Source organism: Boleophthalmus pectinirostris, unplaced genomic scaffold, assembly GCF_026225935.1.
Source record: "Boleophthalmus pectinirostris isolate CB_2022bp ecotype Guang Dong unplaced genomic scaffold, ASM2622593v1 HiC_scaffold_14, whole genome shotgun sequence".
Lineage (NCBI taxonomy): Eukaryota > Metazoa > Chordata > Actinopteri > Gobiiformes > Gobiidae > Boleophthalmus > Boleophthalmus pectinirostris.
Window position 1 is genome coordinate 12,378,536 of NW_026571047.1, and position 19,766 is coordinate 12,398,301.

At 40.3% G+C, this 19,766-nt stretch overlaps 7 protein-coding genes across 11 annotated transcripts in view; 4 read left to right on the plus strand and 3 right to left on the minus strand.

The window, feature by feature from the left end:
* Positions 1–3: 3 nt before the first annotated feature.
* Positions 4–709, plus strand: LOC110159751 (ubiquinol-cytochrome-c reductase complex assembly factor 4; the record flags this gene model as incomplete). Its single annotated transcript, XM_020924361.2, has 2 exons — positions 4–29; positions 310–709. Coding segments are annotated over 2 exons (351 nt in total), but the record flags the coding sequence as incomplete, so codon positions are not given.
* Positions 710–1,224: 515 nt separating this feature from the next.
* On the minus strand, positions 1,225–2,953 carry h3f3d (H3 histone, family 3D). The gene is made up of 4 exons (XM_020924430.2): positions 2,800–2,953; positions 1,941–2,085; positions 1,713–1,866; positions 1,225–1,639 (listed from the first exon to the last, which is right to left on the minus strand). Exons 2-4 carry the CDS (start codon positions 2,066–2,068, stop codon positions 1,511–1,513), a joined length of 411 nt encoding a protein of 136 aa, XP_020780089.1. The 5' UTR covers positions 2,069–2,085; positions 2,800–2,953; the 3' UTR covers positions 1,225–1,510.
* Positions 2,954–3,044: 91 nt separating this feature from the next.
* On the plus strand, positions 3,045–5,216 carry cunh8orf33 (chromosome unknown C8orf33 homolog). 2 transcript variants are annotated; one of them, XM_020924410.2, is made up of 6 exons: positions 3,045–3,200; positions 3,318–3,363; positions 3,489–3,934; positions 4,024–4,114; positions 4,673–4,819; positions 4,913–5,216. In XM_020924410.2, exons 2-6 carry the CDS (start codon positions 3,336–3,338, stop codon positions 5,101–5,103), a joined length of 903 nt encoding a protein of 300 aa, XP_020780069.1. In that variant the 5' UTR covers positions 3,045–3,200; positions 3,318–3,335; the 3' UTR covers positions 5,104–5,216. The 2 variants fall into 2 exon arrangements, with proteins under 2 accessions (XP_020780069.1, XP_055006226.1); XM_055150251.1 differs by lacking the exon at positions 3,045–3,200 and having other exon boundaries at positions 3,207–3,363.
* Positions 5,147–9,380, plus strand: anks3 (ankyrin repeat and sterile alpha motif domain containing 3). Of its 3 annotated transcripts, none has more exons than XM_020924287.2 (17): positions 5,147–5,291; positions 5,367–5,462; positions 5,732–5,910; positions 6,158–6,356; positions 6,466–6,587; positions 6,730–6,811; positions 6,881–6,998; positions 7,070–7,216; positions 7,284–7,409; positions 7,478–7,593; positions 7,661–7,810; positions 7,892–8,016; positions 8,095–8,236; positions 8,312–8,552; positions 8,632–8,688; positions 8,759–8,851; positions 8,925–9,380. In XM_020924287.2, the coding sequence occupies exons 3-16, from the start codon at positions 5,744–5,746 to the stop codon at positions 8,839–8,841; spliced, it is 1,875 nt and encodes a 624-aa protein (XP_020779946.1). In that variant the 5' UTR covers positions 5,147–5,291; positions 5,367–5,462; positions 5,732–5,743; the 3' UTR covers positions 8,842–8,851; positions 8,925–9,380. The 3 variants fall into 3 exon arrangements, with proteins under 3 accessions (XP_020779946.1, XP_055006224.1, XP_055006223.1); XM_055150249.1 differs by having other exon boundaries at positions 5,735–5,910; XM_055150248.1 differs by lacking the exon at positions 5,147–5,291 and having other exon boundaries at positions 5,324–5,462; positions 5,735–5,910.
* A 357-nt stretch (positions 9,381–9,737) lies between these two features.
* Positions 9,738–14,314, minus strand: wdr24 (WD repeat domain 24). Its single transcript, XM_020924151.2, has 11 exons — positions 14,298–14,314; positions 13,756–13,878; positions 12,607–13,094; positions 12,350–12,527; positions 11,565–12,237; positions 11,409–11,479; positions 11,183–11,298; positions 10,991–11,095; positions 10,569–10,906; positions 10,296–10,480; positions 9,738–10,230 (listed from the first exon to the last, which is right to left on the minus strand). Exons 3-11 carry the CDS (start codon positions 13,088–13,090, stop codon positions 10,062–10,064), a joined length of 2,319 nt encoding a protein of 772 aa, XP_020779810.1. The 5' UTR covers positions 13,091–13,094; positions 13,756–13,878; positions 14,298–14,314; the 3' UTR covers positions 9,738–10,061.
* On the plus strand, positions 13,767–15,614 carry zgc:112496 (uncharacterized protein LOC541336 homolog). 2 transcript variants are annotated; one of them, XM_020924150.2, is made up of 6 exons: positions 13,767–13,893; positions 14,325–14,626; positions 14,760–14,853; positions 14,924–15,083; positions 15,207–15,359; positions 15,434–15,614. In XM_020924150.2, exons 2-6 carry the CDS (start codon positions 14,493–14,495, stop codon positions 15,595–15,597), a joined length of 705 nt encoding a protein of 234 aa, XP_020779809.1. In that variant the 5' UTR covers positions 13,767–13,893; positions 14,325–14,492; the 3' UTR covers positions 15,598–15,614. The 2 variants fall into 2 exon arrangements, with proteins under 2 accessions (XP_020779809.1, XP_055006228.1); XM_055150253.1 differs by having other exon boundaries at positions 13,775–13,893; positions 14,459–14,626.
* A 3,345-nt stretch (positions 15,615–18,959) lies between these two features.
* rhbdl1 (rhomboid, veinlet-like 1 (Drosophila)) overlaps positions 18,960–19,766 on the minus strand; it is a 48,056-nt gene continuing 47,249 nt past the window's right edge. Inside the window, exon 8 of the mRNA XM_055150250.1 lies at positions 18,960–19,279. Within this exon, the coding sequence (XP_055006225.1) occupies positions 19,008–19,279 (272 nt within the window). The 3' untranslated portion in view covers positions 18,960–19,007. The remainder of the gene's footprint in view (positions 19,280–19,766) is intronic.

The window sequence follows — 19,766 nt, forward strand, 5'->3', positions numbered from 1 at the left end:
ATATTCCAGTACAACACCACTACGGTGAGGTAAGCTGTGACAGCGACTGCGGGTTAGAAAAAAAATCATTGCGAGTGTTCTGTGAATTAGTTAAGATGTGTAATTACCAGTTTTGGCGAACATTTAAACTAACACATATTCCCTGTAAATGAGTTTATGTCCCAGTATTGTTTTAAGATAATGGTTAGAATATAACATTGTACTCTTTATGGTTTACACTGTCATGACCATAGACTGTATCTACTGATTACATACCCCTTCCTATTCCTTTACATTGAACCTTTTGTTTTGTCTTTTCTGTTTTATCAGGCTAAGCAGTGTACGACCCTTAGCTTTGAGCTCACAGTTGGAAACTGGGTCAAAGAAAACCTCAGATGAACAGACGGATGAGCCCATCAAGTTCTCGACAAGCAAGGCCAGTCACCGGACCTGGAAAGTGGACCGCTCTATGGGCAGTCAATTCAGCAGACCATGGCGGAAAGTGTTGCCAATAAGCATCTTTTTCTCAGTGTTTTTGTTGTGGTGTGTACTGAGGGGACATTCTGACGTGGATACTCAACTTGACCGACCACTTTATGAAAGTTTACCCAGCCTGCAACCAGAAGACGATGGACCTGACAAAAAACCTAGCTAGCAAAAATGGACTTACAGCTATTTATTCCTGGTGATCTGTCATTTACAATTTATTAAATTTCCTTTAATAACTGAATTGTCCTATTTAAGTGGTGGAAGAAAGTAGAGCTGGAAGCAACTGTCCTAAAGAAAAATGCAAAAGTTATGGAGACTTTCAGAAAGCAAATTACAGTGGATTCCTGTTTGATAGTTGAACCTAAACACTAATGTTTTAAGCCCATTTTCAAATGAATTGAAAGTATTGGCTTATAGGGATGAGCCAATTTCACTGCACTTGCATCAACCAACCCCAACTGAAACATTACTGTAGCAAAAGACTGGCATCCAAACAGCCTGCACAATGCCAAAGTAGTCCACTAAATAGCTTTTCATACACAGGTAATCAAAATAAACAGCTTTAAAAATCATGCAAAAACTGATCCAAAAATATGGCCCCAACCATATGTGCAAGCCAATTAAATTTGTATATATATAAAAAAACTGGGACACTTTTGCATAAATTACATAAATGTATAACAATCTTTGACTCACCCCCCCCATCACAATAAAACACTTGCATTGGTTTGCAAAAATGCAAAGTAAAACACTGAATGAGGTAGCGGAAAAGTTTATTTACAGCACAAGGAGTCCTGTCACATGCAACATGATTATGGTTCAGACTAAAACTGAGTCAAACCTGAGAGGCAGTGAATTGTTCAGAATATACAGTTCATTTTCTAAGCTAATATGAGAAGAGGAAAATTAAAGTACAAAAACACACATGCAACTACAAACATTTAAAAATGGTACACATGCTGGTATAGGATCATGATGTACAAAAACAAATCCCCGGGCCCGATCCCTGTTCTTCCCAACCACCCCGTTAAAAAGATAAAAATTAAGCCCGTTCTCCTCGGATTCGCCTGGCCAGCTGGATGTCCTTAGGCATGATGGTAACTCTCTTGGCATGGATCGCACACAAGTTTGTGTCCTCAAACAAACCGACCAGATAGGCCTCACTGGCTTCCTATTAGGGAAAATGGATTTCAGTAAACACAGTGTAATGTATTGGACAAAGAGCTTACTGAACTCTAGTGTACCTGTAGAGCCCCAATAGCTGCACTCTGGAAACGCAGATCGGTCTTGAAGTCTTGAGCAATTTCCCTCACAAGACGCTGGAAAGGAAGCTTCCTGATGAGCAGCTCAGTAGACTTTTGGTACCGACGGATCTCACGCAGAGCAACAGTACCAGGCCTAGATATTAATGAAAGGAAGTTTACCACCCAAGCGTCAAAGCCTATAATAGTCTTTGAATGAACTCAACACACCTGTATCTGTGCGGCTTCTTAACTCCACCAGTGGAGGGCGCACTCTTCCTGGCGGCCTTTGTGGCCAGCTGCTTTCTAGGCGCCTTTCCTCCGGTGGATTTACGAGCGGTCTGCTTGGTACGAGCCATGACTCAAAGTTGAGTTTCTATAACAAAACAAATGTTTCCATTACAATTACAACGATCCAGTAGCAATGTTGTCAAAATGAATCCCCAAAATTCTCAAATAAAGCCTACGGCACAGTCATATAATTAAAACACAGGTACGCATGCAAGTACCTAGCAAAAAATATGAAGCCTTTATACATAGGTCTACATAAAACAATGCACAACAGTCCATGCAACGTTGCCCAACTTTTTTTTGGCGGGGCGACGGTTTTGACTGGAGTTACTGAACAATACTGGGTTAGGGATTTGGAAAGATGGATTTCGTACAAAATAAAACGTGTGCATAGAGCTGCCACCATTAACGCAGTAGAGGCACACACGTCTCTGGCTTAAATTAAAGCTAGCATAGACGGCTGCAAAATGGCGCCAGTAGCCATTATTCCCACACCGCTCCATAGTCGGTAAAAAGCGCCAAAAAAGGCACATAATGGCTCAAGAGGACTATAACATGGTTTTAATACACTTTATGTCACCTTACCAAATTTATACATAAGGATTTCAATAAGCATACCTTTGTACCTTTAGCCATCGGCTATAGCGCGCAGTTTTGTTTTGTTTACGGCGAACCGTCTGAGTGCAACATGTATTAATAAATATCCGCATAACACGTCTAACCCTTGCCACATTGATTTTATAAGGCTATACACTTTTTAGTTGCAGTACAAACAATGTAAAAAAAATAGAACAAATACCTTAACCCTGCTTCTCTTCGGGCGGAGCACAGCCTCTATGGTCGCGTACAGAAACACTTGTAAAAAAAGCTGAAGTCGAGGCTATTTATAACCTGAGATACGGAGTCATGCAGGACAGCCCCTGTGTCCTTCTGATTGGTTCAGACCACAGTCAGTGACCCAGCTTTGATGCGATTGGCCAAAAAAAATCTATATAAAAAGTGACATTATATACATTAATTTTAACTTCAAACTATATAGACCAGATTATAATTAAACAACTATCAACATTTAGATAATTTATGATATGTATTAATATAATTAAACCAATTAGAGTTTTTACTGCACGAACCACAGTTGCCAAGCGGAACTACTAATACGGGAAACCTCACCAGTCGAACCTAATTCCAGTGGTGGAAGTGGTAAGTTTAACGCATGGATCTATTAAAGGTTTAACAGCCTGTTCGGACGGATATGTTTATAATGTGTAATTATTTGAAGCAAAAAAACACAACGAGATTTTGTTTTTTTTATTTGAGGTGAAGAATATCAGGAACATGATCGAAGAAAAACTGGTTGTAATAGGTAGGCCTACAATCAAGATTCTCTTATTGTTTTTGACTACCGCTTCATGTATTCATGAGTAGATTACATGTGATTGTCTATGGTGTAGAAGGTAACTAACGTATGGTTTTATATTGTCTAAACAGATACTGAACATAAATCAATCAACATCACCCAAAGGAAAAGTGACCAGCAGCCCCTTTGGACTCGCAGTGACAACTCCTTCAAATTCAGCTTTTTTCAAGACAACTGTCCAGAAAGTTTAAACCAAGCTTCTTCTTCATCAGAGCATACAGTCAGCCAATTCACCTTCACCAGACAGGAGAACTTTGCTTTTGCCTTCAACTTCCAAATTGACCCAGAGGAAGACATGAATACAGAGCCCTCAAATGGCACTTCTCAAAACAAGCAACAGTGTACAGAGCTTGAGAACACATCATGTGAACAAAGTGCCTCTTCACCAAACACATCTACTTCAAATACATCTAAAAAGAAAAAGAAGAAAACCGGAAAACACAAAGCAGTAGATAACACCACAAAAGAGCCAAAGGACACAGCTGCACAGGAACAAGGTGGTGAAAGTGCAGAGCAGGTCAGTCATTTTTATATATATTTAAAAAAAGACTATTATGTGAATATGTTTTCATACGTTAATTATTATGCTTATTGGTTGTTATGTAGAGTACAGAGGAGCAGTTACAACGGCAACTTGACTGGTGCATTGAGCAATTAGAACTGGGAATGAGATCCCAAAAAGCCTCTACAAAACAAAGTAAGTGGACCTTTATTAAGACATGCAACCATTTTATCAAGCAAATAATGTTTGAATTCTTATATTAAATTTAGATTTAAAGTTACACTAATTTAATTTACAACTGGCCAGTATTTTATACATATTATTTAGGAATATAGGCAACAGTGGCATAATGGTTAGCGCAGTGGACCCCCTACCTGAAAGTTAGCGGATTGATTCTGGCTTGGACCAAGTTCTAGCATTATGTCCACCTTGCCACGTATGAAAGTGGTGCATGCGTGTGTGATTGGTGGTGGTCAGAGGCTGTGCAGATTGGCACAGTCTTGCATTCGTCACCCTTCCACAGGGCAGTTTAAGGCCACTATGGAGTGAATGAATAATAACTACAGACAGTGTAGCGATTTGAGAGTGCAAAGCACGTTGCAAGTGTAAGGCATTCTTATTATTATGCCATTTTATTCAAATAATGTCATGTCAGGTTAAGATGTGTGTTTTTATTCTGGAAATATTTGGCAATTGTTTATTGTGTAATTTCTCAATGTCTGTAATTTTAAACACTTGTTTCATCTTGAGCAGAAGAGGAGGCATCTAGGGCTCTGAAGACTTTACGCAGTTCTAAAGCTCCACTGGTCAAAAAGAGGCAGTTGATGAGAGCAATGGCTGGAGATTACAGAAAGAAAATGGAAGAGGAAAAAACCAAACAGTTTAAACTTATTCAGAATGGTGAGGTTTTACAAATATCTCCTATAAAGTTTTTTGTATTTTTGGCAATAAATTATTTTTTTAAATTAACATGGTGTGTATCTTTGAAATTAGAAATCGCATCAGCACAACTTCGAGCTGTGTCAGAGTTGCCAAAGAAGTCGTCTTTTCATCGAAAGGCTGGTAGCAAAGCTCCAACTTCAGAGAGCAATTCTAACTCCAACAAATCTGATGCAACAGTGGCACCTGACAAGAACTGTGTCTTTACACCATCAAATGAGGAGTTTCGGTTTAATTTTTTTTAAAGATTTTACCGACTCTCCCTGGTGACTTTAATTGTATGTGTATTCAGCGCTAGATATGTGCAGAAGTGACAATGTAATCAGCTGCCTATAATAAAGATTTTATAATGTATAAATTTAAATAATTTTTACCTGCTATATCTAGATATTCACATGTACCAGTAAAATGTTTCACGTAGTTCCCGCAGAAAGTAAGAAAATCTTGAGTTACATTTTTAAGTAAGATTCATGGGGATTTGGTCTCATGGGGGCTCTCCCTCCGGCAGGAAAAGGCGGGGTCATGAGAGTACGGGCACTATTGAGTGCGACACTCAAATAAGTTTGAGTTGCAGAAGCCTGAGAAGTACAGAAAAGAACTGCCTGTAAGTATTTAAATTACGACATTTGCCTGGTTGACATTCAGTTTCATTTGTTTTTTATAACTTTTTATATGCCACGTATTTTTTGGCTTTTTCGGAAGTAAAGTTATTTTTAATGATGCAGCTAAGCTAATGGAGGCTACTTATGAAAACAACTTTTCTCACGTAATGATGGTTCTTTTATAGAAAACCGATTGGTTAATTGATTGCATATTACATACTTGTTAGCGTGGATCTAGAGTGCAGCTTTTCTTGTTTTCTTCACCCGTCAGCAGAGTGCGAGGATGTCTGAGCTCAGTGATGAGGCCAGTGAGTCGGAGCAGCTGGGGGCCAGTCTCTCTCTGTGGCTGGGGGAGTCCATGGTGCGGCCTGAGGAGCTGGATGTCCCGTTGGACCTCCATACCGCTTGCTCAATTGGACAGTACGACGTAGTAGCAGAGTGTATAAAAAAGTGGGTCATACACAAATACTTAATTTACGTTATTATGGTTAAAACCGACCGTAAACTAAAAAGTTAAATTTAGAGTCGCGATACGGTTGTCATAGCAACGCGCACAATGGCATCTATCATATCCGGTCAGATCGTGTGCACTCCATTGTGTAATATATAATATTTTAGCAAAATGGCTTAATAGGAGATTTATTTGTGTTTGATAAAGATGCCTTAGTCACTAGCTTCTCTTTTTATGTCGTCTTAGGGGTGAAGTGGATTTGGACAGAAAAAATGTTGGAGGGTGGACCCCATTAATGTACGCTGCTTACATTGGCCATGACAACATTGCCAACTTGCTGCTGGAGGCAGGAGTAAATGTGAATGCTACAACAACCAAAGGACTCAGTCCCCTGATGTTGGCAGCCAGCTGTGGAAATGAAAGCATTGCATACTTTCTGCTTCAGGTAGGCTGAGTCAGTCTGTAAAATTCAAGTTGTTTGCTTTTGCAAATTGAAAGATTTTAATCAATCAATTTAAACACTTACTGGCATTTAATTTAATTTTTTTTAAAAGCAAGGTGCAGAGTTGGAAATGAAAGACTTTCGAGGCTGGACTGCTTTGTTTCACTGTACCAGTACAGGACACCAACAGATGGTGAAGTTTCTGCTAGATAACAATGCTGATGCCAATGTCAAGTAAGTGCCGTCCAGTTCTAAATGTGGGGGGAACACAAGGGAACAAAGTGAGATCTGAACCTTTATGACTGAATCCCCAGTACCTTCAAGCATCCATCCATACATAAGAGTCCTTTATAGTTAATGTTCCTTTTTTTTACAGGGAGCCAGTTTCTGGGTTCACTCCCTTGATGGAGGCCGCAGCTTCTGGACATGAAATTATAGTTCAGTACCTGTTAGGCCATGTAAGTTATCTTTTACATTCTATTTACTGCAGGTCTGTTTATAATTTATATTTTCTTCCTTATGTTTAGAAAGTTAAAATTGACCATCGGAATGCAAAAGGAGAAAGTGCTCGTGTCTTGGCTATGATGTATGGTTACACCAAGATTGTTAGCCTTATTGATTCACATTCCCATAGGATTAAGCCAGGTATGTCAAAATGTGACTAAAATACTGTTTAAAAAATATGCCCATTTCTTAATTCTGATGTAAACCCCCAGGGCCCTTTGAGGACCTGAGTTCATCCGAAGACTCTGATACTGCACCACCAAGACCAAGGCTGAGCAGAACCCGCAGCAAAGGTGTCAGCATCCACGATGGGCCCCAAGCCATCGCCAAATTCAGAGTTGGAACCCATAAATCTTGTGGTATGCACCAAAGCCAAAACTCAGTCTCTATTTAAATTTTGGTTTGACAGTAATTTTCTATTACCAGAACACTCAGCAGCATCGCCAAGCCACATGGAGTTTCATGATATTAGAGAACAAAATGAGAGCATTCGTTACCGTGATGTGACGTCCCCTATTAATGAGTTGGATGGTCAAAGCAACAGCAGTAGAGGTACAATCTTCACCTTGATGCAGCGATGCATGTAGAGTGCATAAATATCACTTTTGTGCCATTTGCAGATGAAAGTCCTTTCTTTGACAATGACATGCCCACCATGAGGAGCAGCAGCAGCAGCAGTGAGGGCCTGCCTAATGTCATGGGCCTGAAGTGGGAAGGCTCTGTTGAGAGTAATGAGGTGGGTACACATCAACTGAGTCTTTTCTGTTGTGACTATAACCAACAGTGCTCTATTTTCACTCCAGGACTCTGACCAGTGCAAAAAGAGTAGCTCTCGCCGAGTAAATAAGGGAAATCACTCTAAAGGCAAGAGTCGCCATGGAGGCAATAATTCAGCTCAAACCAGTGGGATACTCTCACAGTGTGGTGCTACCACGTCCTACTCCGGGCCCAAGGCACGGCACTTTTAAACCGGTTAATCTGCCCTTAAATATGTTCTTGTCAAATCTTGACAAAAAAACATTTTATTTGTGCAGGACTTGGCAGAATTTCTGGAACAAATTGGCTTCTCAAAATATCTTCCATTACTTGAGGAGCAGGACATTGACCTAAGAATATTTCTCACCCTTACTGAGAATGATCTAAAAGAAATTGGCATCACGTAAGAAGTGAAATACTTTGAAGTTAAATGTTAAATTATCTGTGTAATAATTCTACAGGAATCTATCTGTAATTGCAGATTATTTGGTCCCAAAAGAAAGATGACCTCAGCAATTGCCAGATGGCATAGTAGTGCACGACCACCTGGTGATGCGCTAGAACAAGCTTATGCTGACCAGCTCGAGGCGGAGATGCAGGAAATGGCCATTCAGTTGCACAAAGTATACTCTGCCGTGTATTTTCAGTTACAGTACATGATTATCATTTATGTGAACAATTCACTTTTTTAAAATTAGCGCTGTGAGGAAGTAGAGGGCCTACAAAGTCAAGTGTCTCAGGAAAAAGAGCTACGCACAGTGATGGAGGGATGCCTAATGGAGGATAAAATGGCTTGGAGAAGGGTGCATGCTGAGCTAGTGGAGAACCACAGACTGGCCCAGGATATGAATGCTACTCTGGCAAAGACCAGAGCCTGCTGCGCTGAACTGCTTTCTTATTTTGCTAGTGAGACCACTGATAGCAAGACAAAAGATAAAAGTAAGTGAACTGCCGATAACTGATTTAATAATATAAATTTAATTTTATGATATATTATAAAGAATACATAATTTTCTAGTTGGGGCATCTGCTGTAGAATTAATAAAAAGGCTTGAATCATATGAAGAAGCACTGGGTATGTACAGAATATTTTAAGTTGATTTGTTGAAGTTTTGTCCCAACTGAATTGCTGCATGTCATTACAGCTAGAAATTTGCAAACTGTCCTTCAGAGCCTACGGCGTCTGAGTGCTCCTGAAAAAGTATCTGATAGCTGGGAAGGGCCTTGACGTTTTTAAGGCAAGTGTGTTGATCTGTTTTTACTGGACACCAAACTGACTTGACTGAATTTCTGTTATGTTTTAAAATTAAGGGTTCCCTGTTTATTTTGACGAAGGGTGAAGTGTACCACCCTAAAAAGCATCTCAATGTGGACAGTCCACAATGCAGGTTCAAACCAGGCTCATCCAGGTCAGCAAAAGCGGACAAAGCTCTTCCTGATGACTTGGCTGGCGATGGGGCTACAGCTCCAGGAGAATAACACAGGGGTAACAGACCTCAGGCTTGTGCTTCCGGATGAAGGTGGCGGTATATGTATTGAAATCTGAAAGCAGAGACAATGGTCTCTGCTTAAAGTACTAAACTGTGAAGTGCTCCTAAGATACTGTGTAGACAATATGAAATGTCACCTCAAGTGTAGATGGATTATCAAATTAGGCCTATTAATTTATACAGGCTGCTAACCTCTTAAGTTGATGTTAATGGATTGTACCCATTGTGGAAGTGTATTCCTTTATTACAGACAATCAAAATAAATGTGATTTCATAAGAGGGTTCATTTTGATTAGCTGCAATTTAAAACCTGTTGTATGAACATATTTTGTCTGTTGAGTTCAATTCAGAAAAAAATGTCAAAGTTGTAGATGGAGAGCAAAACGTGACACACACTAGGTGCTATGTGAGTGTGTACTCAGTGTGCCCTAGCTTTGTCCTGACAGAAGACCAGAGAGCACAAGTGAGTCTGAACTAAGGCTAGGAGGGTTACAGGAACAATTTAGGGGTAAAAAAAAGAATACTTACAGATGGTAGCTTTAACACTTATCACACAAGACTGATTGTAAATGTGCAGAACCACTGCTGTGGTGGCAATAGTCCTGAGTCTGACAGAAGAAGCTGAAATCACCAACAATATTATATATCTGTTTTGAGAAAACAGATCTAAAATTTAATTCATAACATGTTTGCCGGTTCAAAATTATGCATTGCTTTGAGGTATTACTTCCCCTAATAGTAACATTATCTACATTATCTTCAAATAGGTCATAAGTACTATGTACAAGCATAAATTAGGAGACACTTCTGTGCTGAAGTCAGGCGCAGGTCCAGGAGAAGACTGTAGCTCTTCCTTTTCCTGTCCACAGCTATATAGAGCTTCATATAAAATACAGTTCCATGTCTTCTTGATCCCCCACGGCAATGGAGCTTTCATAGGCAGTGATGACTGTGACCATCAAGTGTACTCACACAAGTGTCCACAGCCAGCAGGGCAATGGGCACTGCCTTTGAGCCAGTTCATAATGTGCTCGAGATGTCCACCGTGACTGCAGCCCTGACACCAAACGAATAGTCCCTTCACAACATGGTGGCAGACGGCGCACACACTAGCACATTGGTGACATCTAGAAAACAATCATGACTTTAGTTGGATACATTTTTGAACTTTAAGTTTTACATTACATTTTACCTGTCACAAATCCAGCCCTTGTTGCTCATAGGCCGTTTGCAGTTACTACAATTGATGTGCAAAGTGGTTGAAGTCTGGTTCAGGCTGGTGATGGCGCTGCACGTACTTAACTTGATAACCTCATTGGACACATTCCACAGCTCAAACCGCTGCAGCAGGTCTATGTAGGACATGTACCAGTGCTCCTGACCAATGCAAAGACCATTCCACAGGGAGGGTTTAAGAACCTCAGCTTCTACCCACAGATTTTCATCAAGTGCAATAAAAACTCACCTGCGTTAGTTCATCAATCTCTTTCCTAATTCTTTCTCCCAAAACAATGAGCACTGATACAGCCATCTGCACATCACCGCGCTCGGCGTAAAATGTCAGCATCTCTCTCACAATTGGACAGAAGAAGCTGGCGGTCAGATGTGGGCTGTACAGCGGCTGACATATGGAAATGAGGGAGAAAGACTCGATGGGGGTCAGACAGGTGACTTCTGCCTCGTTGCCACTGACATGTGGAGAGTCGGCCTTGTCCTGCTGTAGGTGCTCTGGAGCTGATGGGTGGTCCATGATCTCATGACGCAGCTGAAAGCCTTCAGGGGGCAGTGTATACTCCTCCTGCTCTGTGGTCAGATAACACAACGGCTGTCAGAAATAATACAATTTCAATAAAATGGACTGATGTAAGGAGAGCACTGGGTTAGAACCTGCTTGATTGTCATGCTCCATGGAATAGAGGTCATCATCATCTAACTCAGCATCACCAAACATGTACTCGGCTTGGCCTTCGCTGCCTTCGGTCTCTTCATTCTCTGTTGGGAAATATAATAATATTTGCCATTGTTAACCTATATCAAAACTAATTATTTTATGATTTTTGAATTTCAGTGCATTCTCACCCTCATTATTATTTGTGATGTGTGCGTTGGTAGGGTCTAAGTGGATACTGTCCTGCCTATTTTCACCTTTGCTTCGCTCCAGTGCCCTCTCCGCAGCCAGATCCTTCATACTGAAACTTAAATTACCCAACAGAGCTTAATAGCATATTAAAAGATAGATAAATACTTTATTGATCCCAAAGGAAATTAATTTATACTGCTGTTTATCATTTTCAAAATGCTTCACCTGCTGCAACCAGATGTAATATTTGCTGGGTCTGAGAACATAATTCGCAACATTGACCAGGTGGTGGAAACCTTTAGATGGAAATGTAGAAATTATACCACAATGAGCAAATACTCAGATATAGTTTTTAATTACGGACAAATATAACTTACTGACCTGAGGCCTTTTGAGATCCTGAGCCACTTTTGCATTATGATCACACAGTTCAGCAAAGGGTTTTCCACTAAGGAGGTAGAGCTGTGCTGTTTTAACAAACCAGTCCATGCGATTACTATCCAAGTCTGTTTCAAATACACTAAGGGCACTGGACACATGTGCAAATTGTTCTGTCAGATCTGGCTTCTTGAAAAAGAAGATGGGGTTGCGCCGGTCACCTCCAGCATAAGGCTTCCTGCTGGAGTCACTGCTAATCAGACTCTCCTTAGCGGCAAAAGCCAAGTCACCGAACAGGCCAAAACAAAGGCCCTCAGGGTTGGCCTTGTCCACAGGACGAGTGGCATCTTTGAACATGTGCTGGTAAAGTGTACTGTCTTTGGACCCGGAGAGGAGAATATCCGGCTCACGCTGATGACGCCAGACAATGCCAGTGGTAACGTCTTTGTGCTCTTCAAAGGTGGCAAAGGGAATGAACGGTCTGCGAATATCCCACACATAGATATTGTGATCCACCATCATAGAGCAGGTGGCCAAGTGAAACTTCTTCTCAGGTCGCCACTTTACTCGTGCGACTGAAGCTATTGTTTGGACGCAGTAAATCTCTTTAGCTCTGTTGGTGGTCATGTCCCATACTTTCACCATCTTGTCTCTACCTCCAGTTGCTAGCCAGCCCCTGTAATACAATCAAGTCAAATATCATCCTAGCAAATTTATATAATACATCATATAATCCTAAGAAAATTCACAGTCAAAATAATAGTAGTTTAATAAATAGTTTTTCTGACCTGTCATCAGGATGCCAGTCACAGCAGAACACCGGACCAGTGTGGGCAGTGAACATCCTTTCATATCGGTCAGGTCGTCTAATGTCCCATAGTTGGACGTTGCCATTTTCAAAGGATGCCGCAAAGGTAAAATAATCTTTCATACTGAACTGGACATCTCTCACGCTTTCAGACTGACCTAAAACAAAGATTGGATACGTGTCATTATGGGCACTAATTTTGTGACACTACATTTTTTTCCAATCTTTACATTTTACCAGAAAAAGTGCTGACAGATTCCTTCTTGCGCAGGTCAAAGCACTTCATAAAGCCATCCTGCGATCCGCTCAGCAGCATATAGACTTCAGTTGGGTGGAAACAGACTTTGTTTACAGTGCGTTTGTGTTCAGTAAATAATTGGTCCTGCTTGTTACGGGACGGTTTGCCGAGATTCCAGGTAACCACTGCACCATTGGTGGCTGCAGTCGCCAGCAAATTCTCCTCCATTTGGTGCCACATGACATCTGCACAGCTGAAGTTTAAGGAGGGTTTTCGCCCAACTCTAAGATTGAGCTTCTCCACAAACTGCTCCTCCTCAAGGCTGTAGATTTTAAAGATGTTGCGGCCTGCCACAACCACCTGTGTGGCGTCACGGCACACACTGATGGCATTAGCAGGTGCATCCAAGTGGCAAAACATAGTGATGCCATTGATGCCGCTGCTGATGCTGAGGGCTGTAGTGACCCGTGACATCTTCTCCATTTTCCTAACAAAAGATATAAAAGACAAACTATTTTATTAACTGCTAAACACTATACTATACCTATGGTCATGAGCTCTGGGTAATGACCGAAAGGACAAGATCGCGGATACAAGCGCTCGAAATAAGTTTCCTTAGCAGGGTGACTGGGCACTCCCTTAGAGATAGGGTGAGGAGCTCAGTCACACAGGAGGAGAGGAGAGGAGCCAGTTGAGGTGGCTCAGGCATTTGTTTCCGGATGCCTCCTGGGTGCCTCCCTCAGGAGGTGTTCCGGGCATGTGCCACCAGGAGGAGACCCCGGGGAATACCCAGGACACGCTGGAGGGACTATGTCTCTCGGCTGGCCTGGAAACGCCTTGGGGTCCCCCAGGAGGAGCTGGAGGACGTGTCTGGGGTGAAGGAACTCTGGGAGTCCCTGCTTAGACTGCTGCCCCCACGACCCTGCCCCGGATAAGCCGAAGAAAATGGATGGATGGATAAACACTATACTAGATTTAGTGAGAAACTAAATAATATTACAAAACTCGGCCAGTAGGTGGTAGTCAAAGAGAGCCTAATGCGACATAATATGTATGGCGTATACAACTACTTACATACCAAGACTGTCGCAATTCCTAAAACGAGACAAACATTTTGTAATGAGATTACAGTTACCTCTCATACTGACCTGTTAAATAAGTGCTGGACCAGTCAGTGACTGCAGCACGGCGTTCATCTCATCACGTGCGGTCATCAGAGTTGTCTTTCACGCGACACACGGTCATCTCAGCAAAATATGGATCAACCTCATCTGTGGAAAATACAGGTATTTCTGATGCAGACACACACACACACATTATCCAACCTAGTTCAACGAGCCTAGAAGATAACGTGTCTACTACACGCTAAATAAAATATTTACACATCATGCCAAATGGTTCAAACACATCCAAACACAAAATCCTATTTAAACTGTACTGAAATTTTACGTAATTCAATAATATGAATATATCTAAATAGGGATTTCTTATGGCACAAAGTTCTGCTACAGCAAAGAACTGATCGAGCATGCATGCAGTATTACCACACTGGTATGCTAAGGCTAGTATGTTAAAATACAATTAAATAATCATCCCGTAATCAAACATAGGTTCCGTTACATCTCTAAAGAAGCCATATGGTTTTATCTGTTGTGTTTTATAGACAATATAGCAGAAACGGAGAGCTAACCTTCTCAACTGTTGTTACTTTTTACAGCACCGGAAGTTCACGTAATATCGCGAGAAAGAATGACGGAAACACCACTCTACCATCTTTCATTCAGGAGTTTTTTCTATTATCTTACAGAGTTTTTCTGTTATCTTACAGTGTATTATTATTTGTGTTTGTAGAATCTGTTCTTTTGGAAAAGTAGCTCGGTCTGACATGTGTGCTCTGTTTACCTGCGCGGAGCCTGCCACATGGAGAAAGGTTCATCAGAAATACTGGGATGTAGTGGAATCCAGGATGACAGCCAAGACGGGCAAGACAGCCCAAAAACTGCTGACCCTGGACAAGTGGTAATGTTTTGAAAAATTGTTGACTTGACTTTTTACCTACTTTGCATACTGCAGAATGATCGGTTTAGATTTTGTGAGGGATTACACTAACTTTTTGTAATAAGATTTAATTAATATGTTGTTATGCTGTGAGGTACCAAGAAGAGCTGCCTGCTGCCATTTCAAATCGGTTTGACAGGCATGTCACTCACGTGGAGCTGGTGAAACTAATGGAGTGGAAACTTATTGTAAGTTTGTTTGCTATTTTGTTTTATGTAAAGCTGCCTCTATTCATACCCTACATGCATTCTATCTCAGAGAGGCAAGTTCAGGCCTCGGCTGCAGCAGCTGGTGGAATCTAACAGTGCAGACACAGTGGAGAAATGTTCAAGAAAGGCCTTCAGACTCCTGCCAGATGTTCAGGCAGCCATCACTGAGCTCAGTGCCCTGAAGGGTGTTGGCCCTGCCACGGCATCAGGTATGCATTGCATACCTCTGCTCTGTAATGTGCACATGCTTTAAACACTCCCCAGACCACTCACCAAGTATTGTCTTAGTTGATAGTCTACTTTTGTGCCAATTGACACTTGAATTGTTGCAGCCATATTGGCAGCTGCAGACCCACAGCAGGCAGCCTTCATGTCAGATGAGGCCATTGAGAGCATCCCAGGATTAACGCCTATCCAATACACTGTCAAACACTATATCCTCTATTTGACGAAGATAATTGAACAAACTGAAAAACTGAACAGAAGTAAGGAAAGCTCGTTCACTGCACTTTCTTTTATCTCTGTGGCCACTTTTGAGCATCTTTGTCTCTCCCCTCAGTGGACTGCCTGCCGGACTGGACTCCTCAGAGGCTGGAGCAGTGTTTGTGGGCCTTTAGCATTGCCACAAAGCAGCAGCTCCCATTTCTACAGGACATCTCTGTAAGCAACAAAAGAAACTCTGAATGTGAGGAGAAACCACAAAAGAAATTGAAAGTAAAATAAAATCATGTATGCTCCAATATTTTTTTCAAAATAAATATTAATAATAGAACAAATAAGAACCTTGGTTTGCACAAAAGCAGTGGGATGTTGCCACAGTATTCTTTATTTATATTATTTTAAATTAAAGCAAAGTACAACGAACAGTACAAAATAAAACAATATATATATATGTACATATTTACAATATAAAATTGTTCTGTTCAGAACTTTTAAAAAGTACAATAGAGTGAATCATTAATGAGGACTTTGATATATATACATTATCCATATGTTAATTTAGCTTTCCTTTAGTTTCATGATCAGGAGAAAAATAGCTTCATCTGCCTTTTCTTTGTGTAAACGCTGTTGGCACAACCTCTGGTCTGTGAGAGGCTGGACCTTTAGCTTGGCACCTGTTTCATCGATAAAAGTGAGCAGTTCATGAAGACGACCGCAGCAGCACAGATATCTGAAGCCGATCTGAAACAAATCTTCACTACAGACTGCAGATGCTGGAAACTCTACATTACTCATAGACAATTTAAGTACTGACATAAACTCTTCAGTGCGTGTCAGTCATGTTAAATGTGACCAGTAATTTAATTTCCTACCTAACTAATTTGATCCTGTCTAAGGTTGTTTTGGCACACTGAACTAAAGCTTTGTTAGGAGATAACCTACAATATTATTATCTGGCTGTGTTACTTGCTAAGTTGGGTCATGAGTATTACTCTTACCCATGCTCTTACCTCAGAAATCAATCTGAGGGAAGCGACTGTAGTTAAAATGAACTTAAGATATTTTGCAGTGTGACTTTACTTGGTTTTCATTTTTTGTTAGTTATTGTATATCGTGCATGCAGCAAACAGCAAAGCAGCCTTCCTACACTGTGCGCAGTCCAAGGCATTGGGCGTAACAGTACTATGAATTAGCATAGGGGAGGTATACTAATTAGGTCTGCAGGATGTCTATAGCAGTTAAAGTTATGGCACATATGAGTATATCAAGTAAAACATGTCTTATGGGAATCACAATAGACCCACAAGCATTTGCTCAGATCTTCAAAAGCCAAAAGAAGAAGAAGAAAATAAAACGACAGCAATTAAATTAAAATCATGCAGACTGTCAGAGGTTTATCAAAGTACAAAGTTGTGTTTACAGTTTTCCTTAAAGTTCTTTTAGTTTGTGATGTGCACCTGACAGGCATCTGCAGTTGAGTAAATTCTGCTGTAGTAACTAGAGTTTAATCCAGGTTTCACTTTTTACTTGATCACAAGTTAATAATAGTATCAAGTTGTTCAGAGGAATGCCTATCCGGTTTGTTTCGGTCTTCAACAGGGGGGAGTGATCTTAACAGCTAAAGCGATGTTCAAAGACACAGCCTTTTTTACTAGCCCTTTTTACATCCTATAAAACTAGAGTTAAAGAGGCACATTAACCTCCTCTCTGGTGCTGCCTTCATCTTCATTGTATGCATTATTCATCATGTAACTCTGCTTTCCCAAGCAATAATATGCCCTAGTATATGTCATTTTCCATCAAAGGTTCATTACCTGTGAATACTGCCTTATCATGTGAAAATGGCTTATTGTGGCCTTTTTACACTGAGCTAGAGATTAACAACATATCTCTGGACAGTTTGATGCAGAAGTGAATACTCTGAACTGTATTTATGACTCATTGTCACGATTGGCATATCTATAACTCTTGGCACCAGGATCAAATGGACAGTCAAATTAACTATTGATTCCATAACTGTAAAAATATAACACATGTAAATCTAATTGCTCTCTTCTCCTTTGTAGAGTTCATATATTATAACAAGGAACTGGGGACAGAGTTGAGGACTTGGCACTTGGCAAAAATAGCTGCATCTTATATTAGTGGTAAATGAATAAGCTGTAAAATGAGGTTCGCTACATGAAAATATCTCGCACAGTTTATCACACCAAAACAATGAGTGTTTGGCTTACGGTTGCCAGCTACTCATCAAAAAATCAAACCAAAAATCCTTGTATGTTGAGTTCTTTCTATGGCTTATTCTGTTAAACAGTAAACAAACCAAATGGGTTGTCCAGTTTGGCCTCATGGACTATTTTCAGAAGAACAACAATCATGGCATCATTTTTTTCTGCACCATTTGAAACATAAGTTTTTCAATGAATGAGGGAAAATACAAATAATAAATATACTCTTAGTTATTAACATACAATATACACATCCACATCAAACCAAAGGAACAACTTAGAACACTGTTTTTCTTATAGATACATTCCTTTACAAAAGTATACAGTCCCTAAGAATGAGGTAAAGACTGGGTCCAACCAAGACTCCAATACTTCTGAGAGAAGATCAAAAGTCAGGCGATGACAGAGTCCCAGTCAAGTCAATCACAACAGCAGATGCTAGTATTTGGATTGTGATTTTTATGTTTAAAAACTGTTTCCCTGTTTCAAGGACATAAAGGAGAAGTGTCATTGTGTCCTCCACAGAGCATCACATGGCATATTTTTTGTGCCTGTGCAAATATATAGGACTCAAAAACTTGCCGCTGGCATGATCACTATCCAGAATTTCAGATTAAATTTTTTAAAAACTATCTATTCCTGTTGTGTCAAATATGCTGTAGCACAGTGTAAATTCAATGTAAAATAATAATAGAGAAAACATCTTCAACTATATGTATAGTTATACTAGATTTCTTCCCTATATTGGGAAATGAGGTGTCAGATCAACTTTTACACATGTAGTATGTCTTCAAATTAAAGCACCTGTTACAGCAAACACTTTGAATAAGGCAGGTATTGTTTTCCTCTTTGCTACTAATTACTGCTACTTTAGTATTTGCTGTATTGCCTCCCATTGGAAACAAAAGGTCTTTAGTGATTGTGCTAAAACTCACTTTTCATACAAGGGTAAAATTGATTTGGGTTCAGTTCCTTCAACTATTGGTGTTTTCCTTCTTTTTCTAAACATTAACAAAATATAAGATGTAAAGAGCAAAATACTTAAGTGCTCACTTAAAGCTGGTGATATGAGTGAAACGTATATATCAAAACATACACAGAAGGCTCCTCAAAAAGTATATGAGGATTGTGACCTGTAGTTGTTGCTACTGATACACCCTCTTTAATAAAAGAGATACATTTCTTTGATTTGCAAAGTACTGTAAAAAGGATTCCTGTGGTGATTCTTGTGACAGATTCTGGAATGTGATTACTCTATAGGGAGACAGGAGCCAGTAATTCCTGTTATTTATGATCAAAGAAATATACAAAAACAAAACAGTTGAACCTGATCATGTAGCACTAACAATGTGCATTTTCAACTCACTCACACACTACAGACCTATAGAATGTTGTGATGTCATCTGAAACCCAGCATATTGGGGGGCTAAGTAGAAGTCAGTATCTTTACGAGATAGGCCTTCATCAGGGGGGCAGAGGGATCTGGACCCCCAAAAGCTCGTAAGCGAAGATGTTCCAGAAGATAGCAAACAGCAGAAAGGTGATGAAGGAGAAGATGATGACCCACCACGAGCACTGTTTCTGGAGGCTCTCCTCGTAGCTGCGCAGGATGAGCAGGCCCATGCTGATTCCCACTACGGCCCCTGACAGGTGTGCCATGAAGCTGGGCTGGGGTCCAGATGAGGGCAGGGGCGGGGAGAAGCGGAGCCAAACAGCACGTCCCACCTCCGAGCTCACTGTGGAACAGAGAAGTACACTTAAAATAGGGCACACCAACAACACCACAAGGCCCTCTACTAATATTGGCAACATGTTAAAATTATTTATGATAATTAAAGAAAATGGTTTATTTGAGTATTAAGAATTACATTATAATATATACTTTGAGAATTAATTTTCTTGGTGTAAACTGTCATTCAATCATTCAATCATTGAAAACAGTTGTATGTATGTGGCATTTTTAATTATTTCAAGTACAGTGTTGTGAGTGAATAAGGGATAGGTGAAAATAGAAATTTTCAGAGCATTCAAGCTTCAAATTTAAGACTAAGAGGGTTACAAAATCATCCCTGAATCAGTCAAAATACAACCAATGATGAGGGAACACCAACATAACATTGATAAAAGTTCATAAAAGTTGTTTTTGCCCCCTTCAAATAGGTAACCCAAATCCAACAAACTTCAACAGTTCACATTTTCATTTAGCTTTTTTGGCTGTAGGAG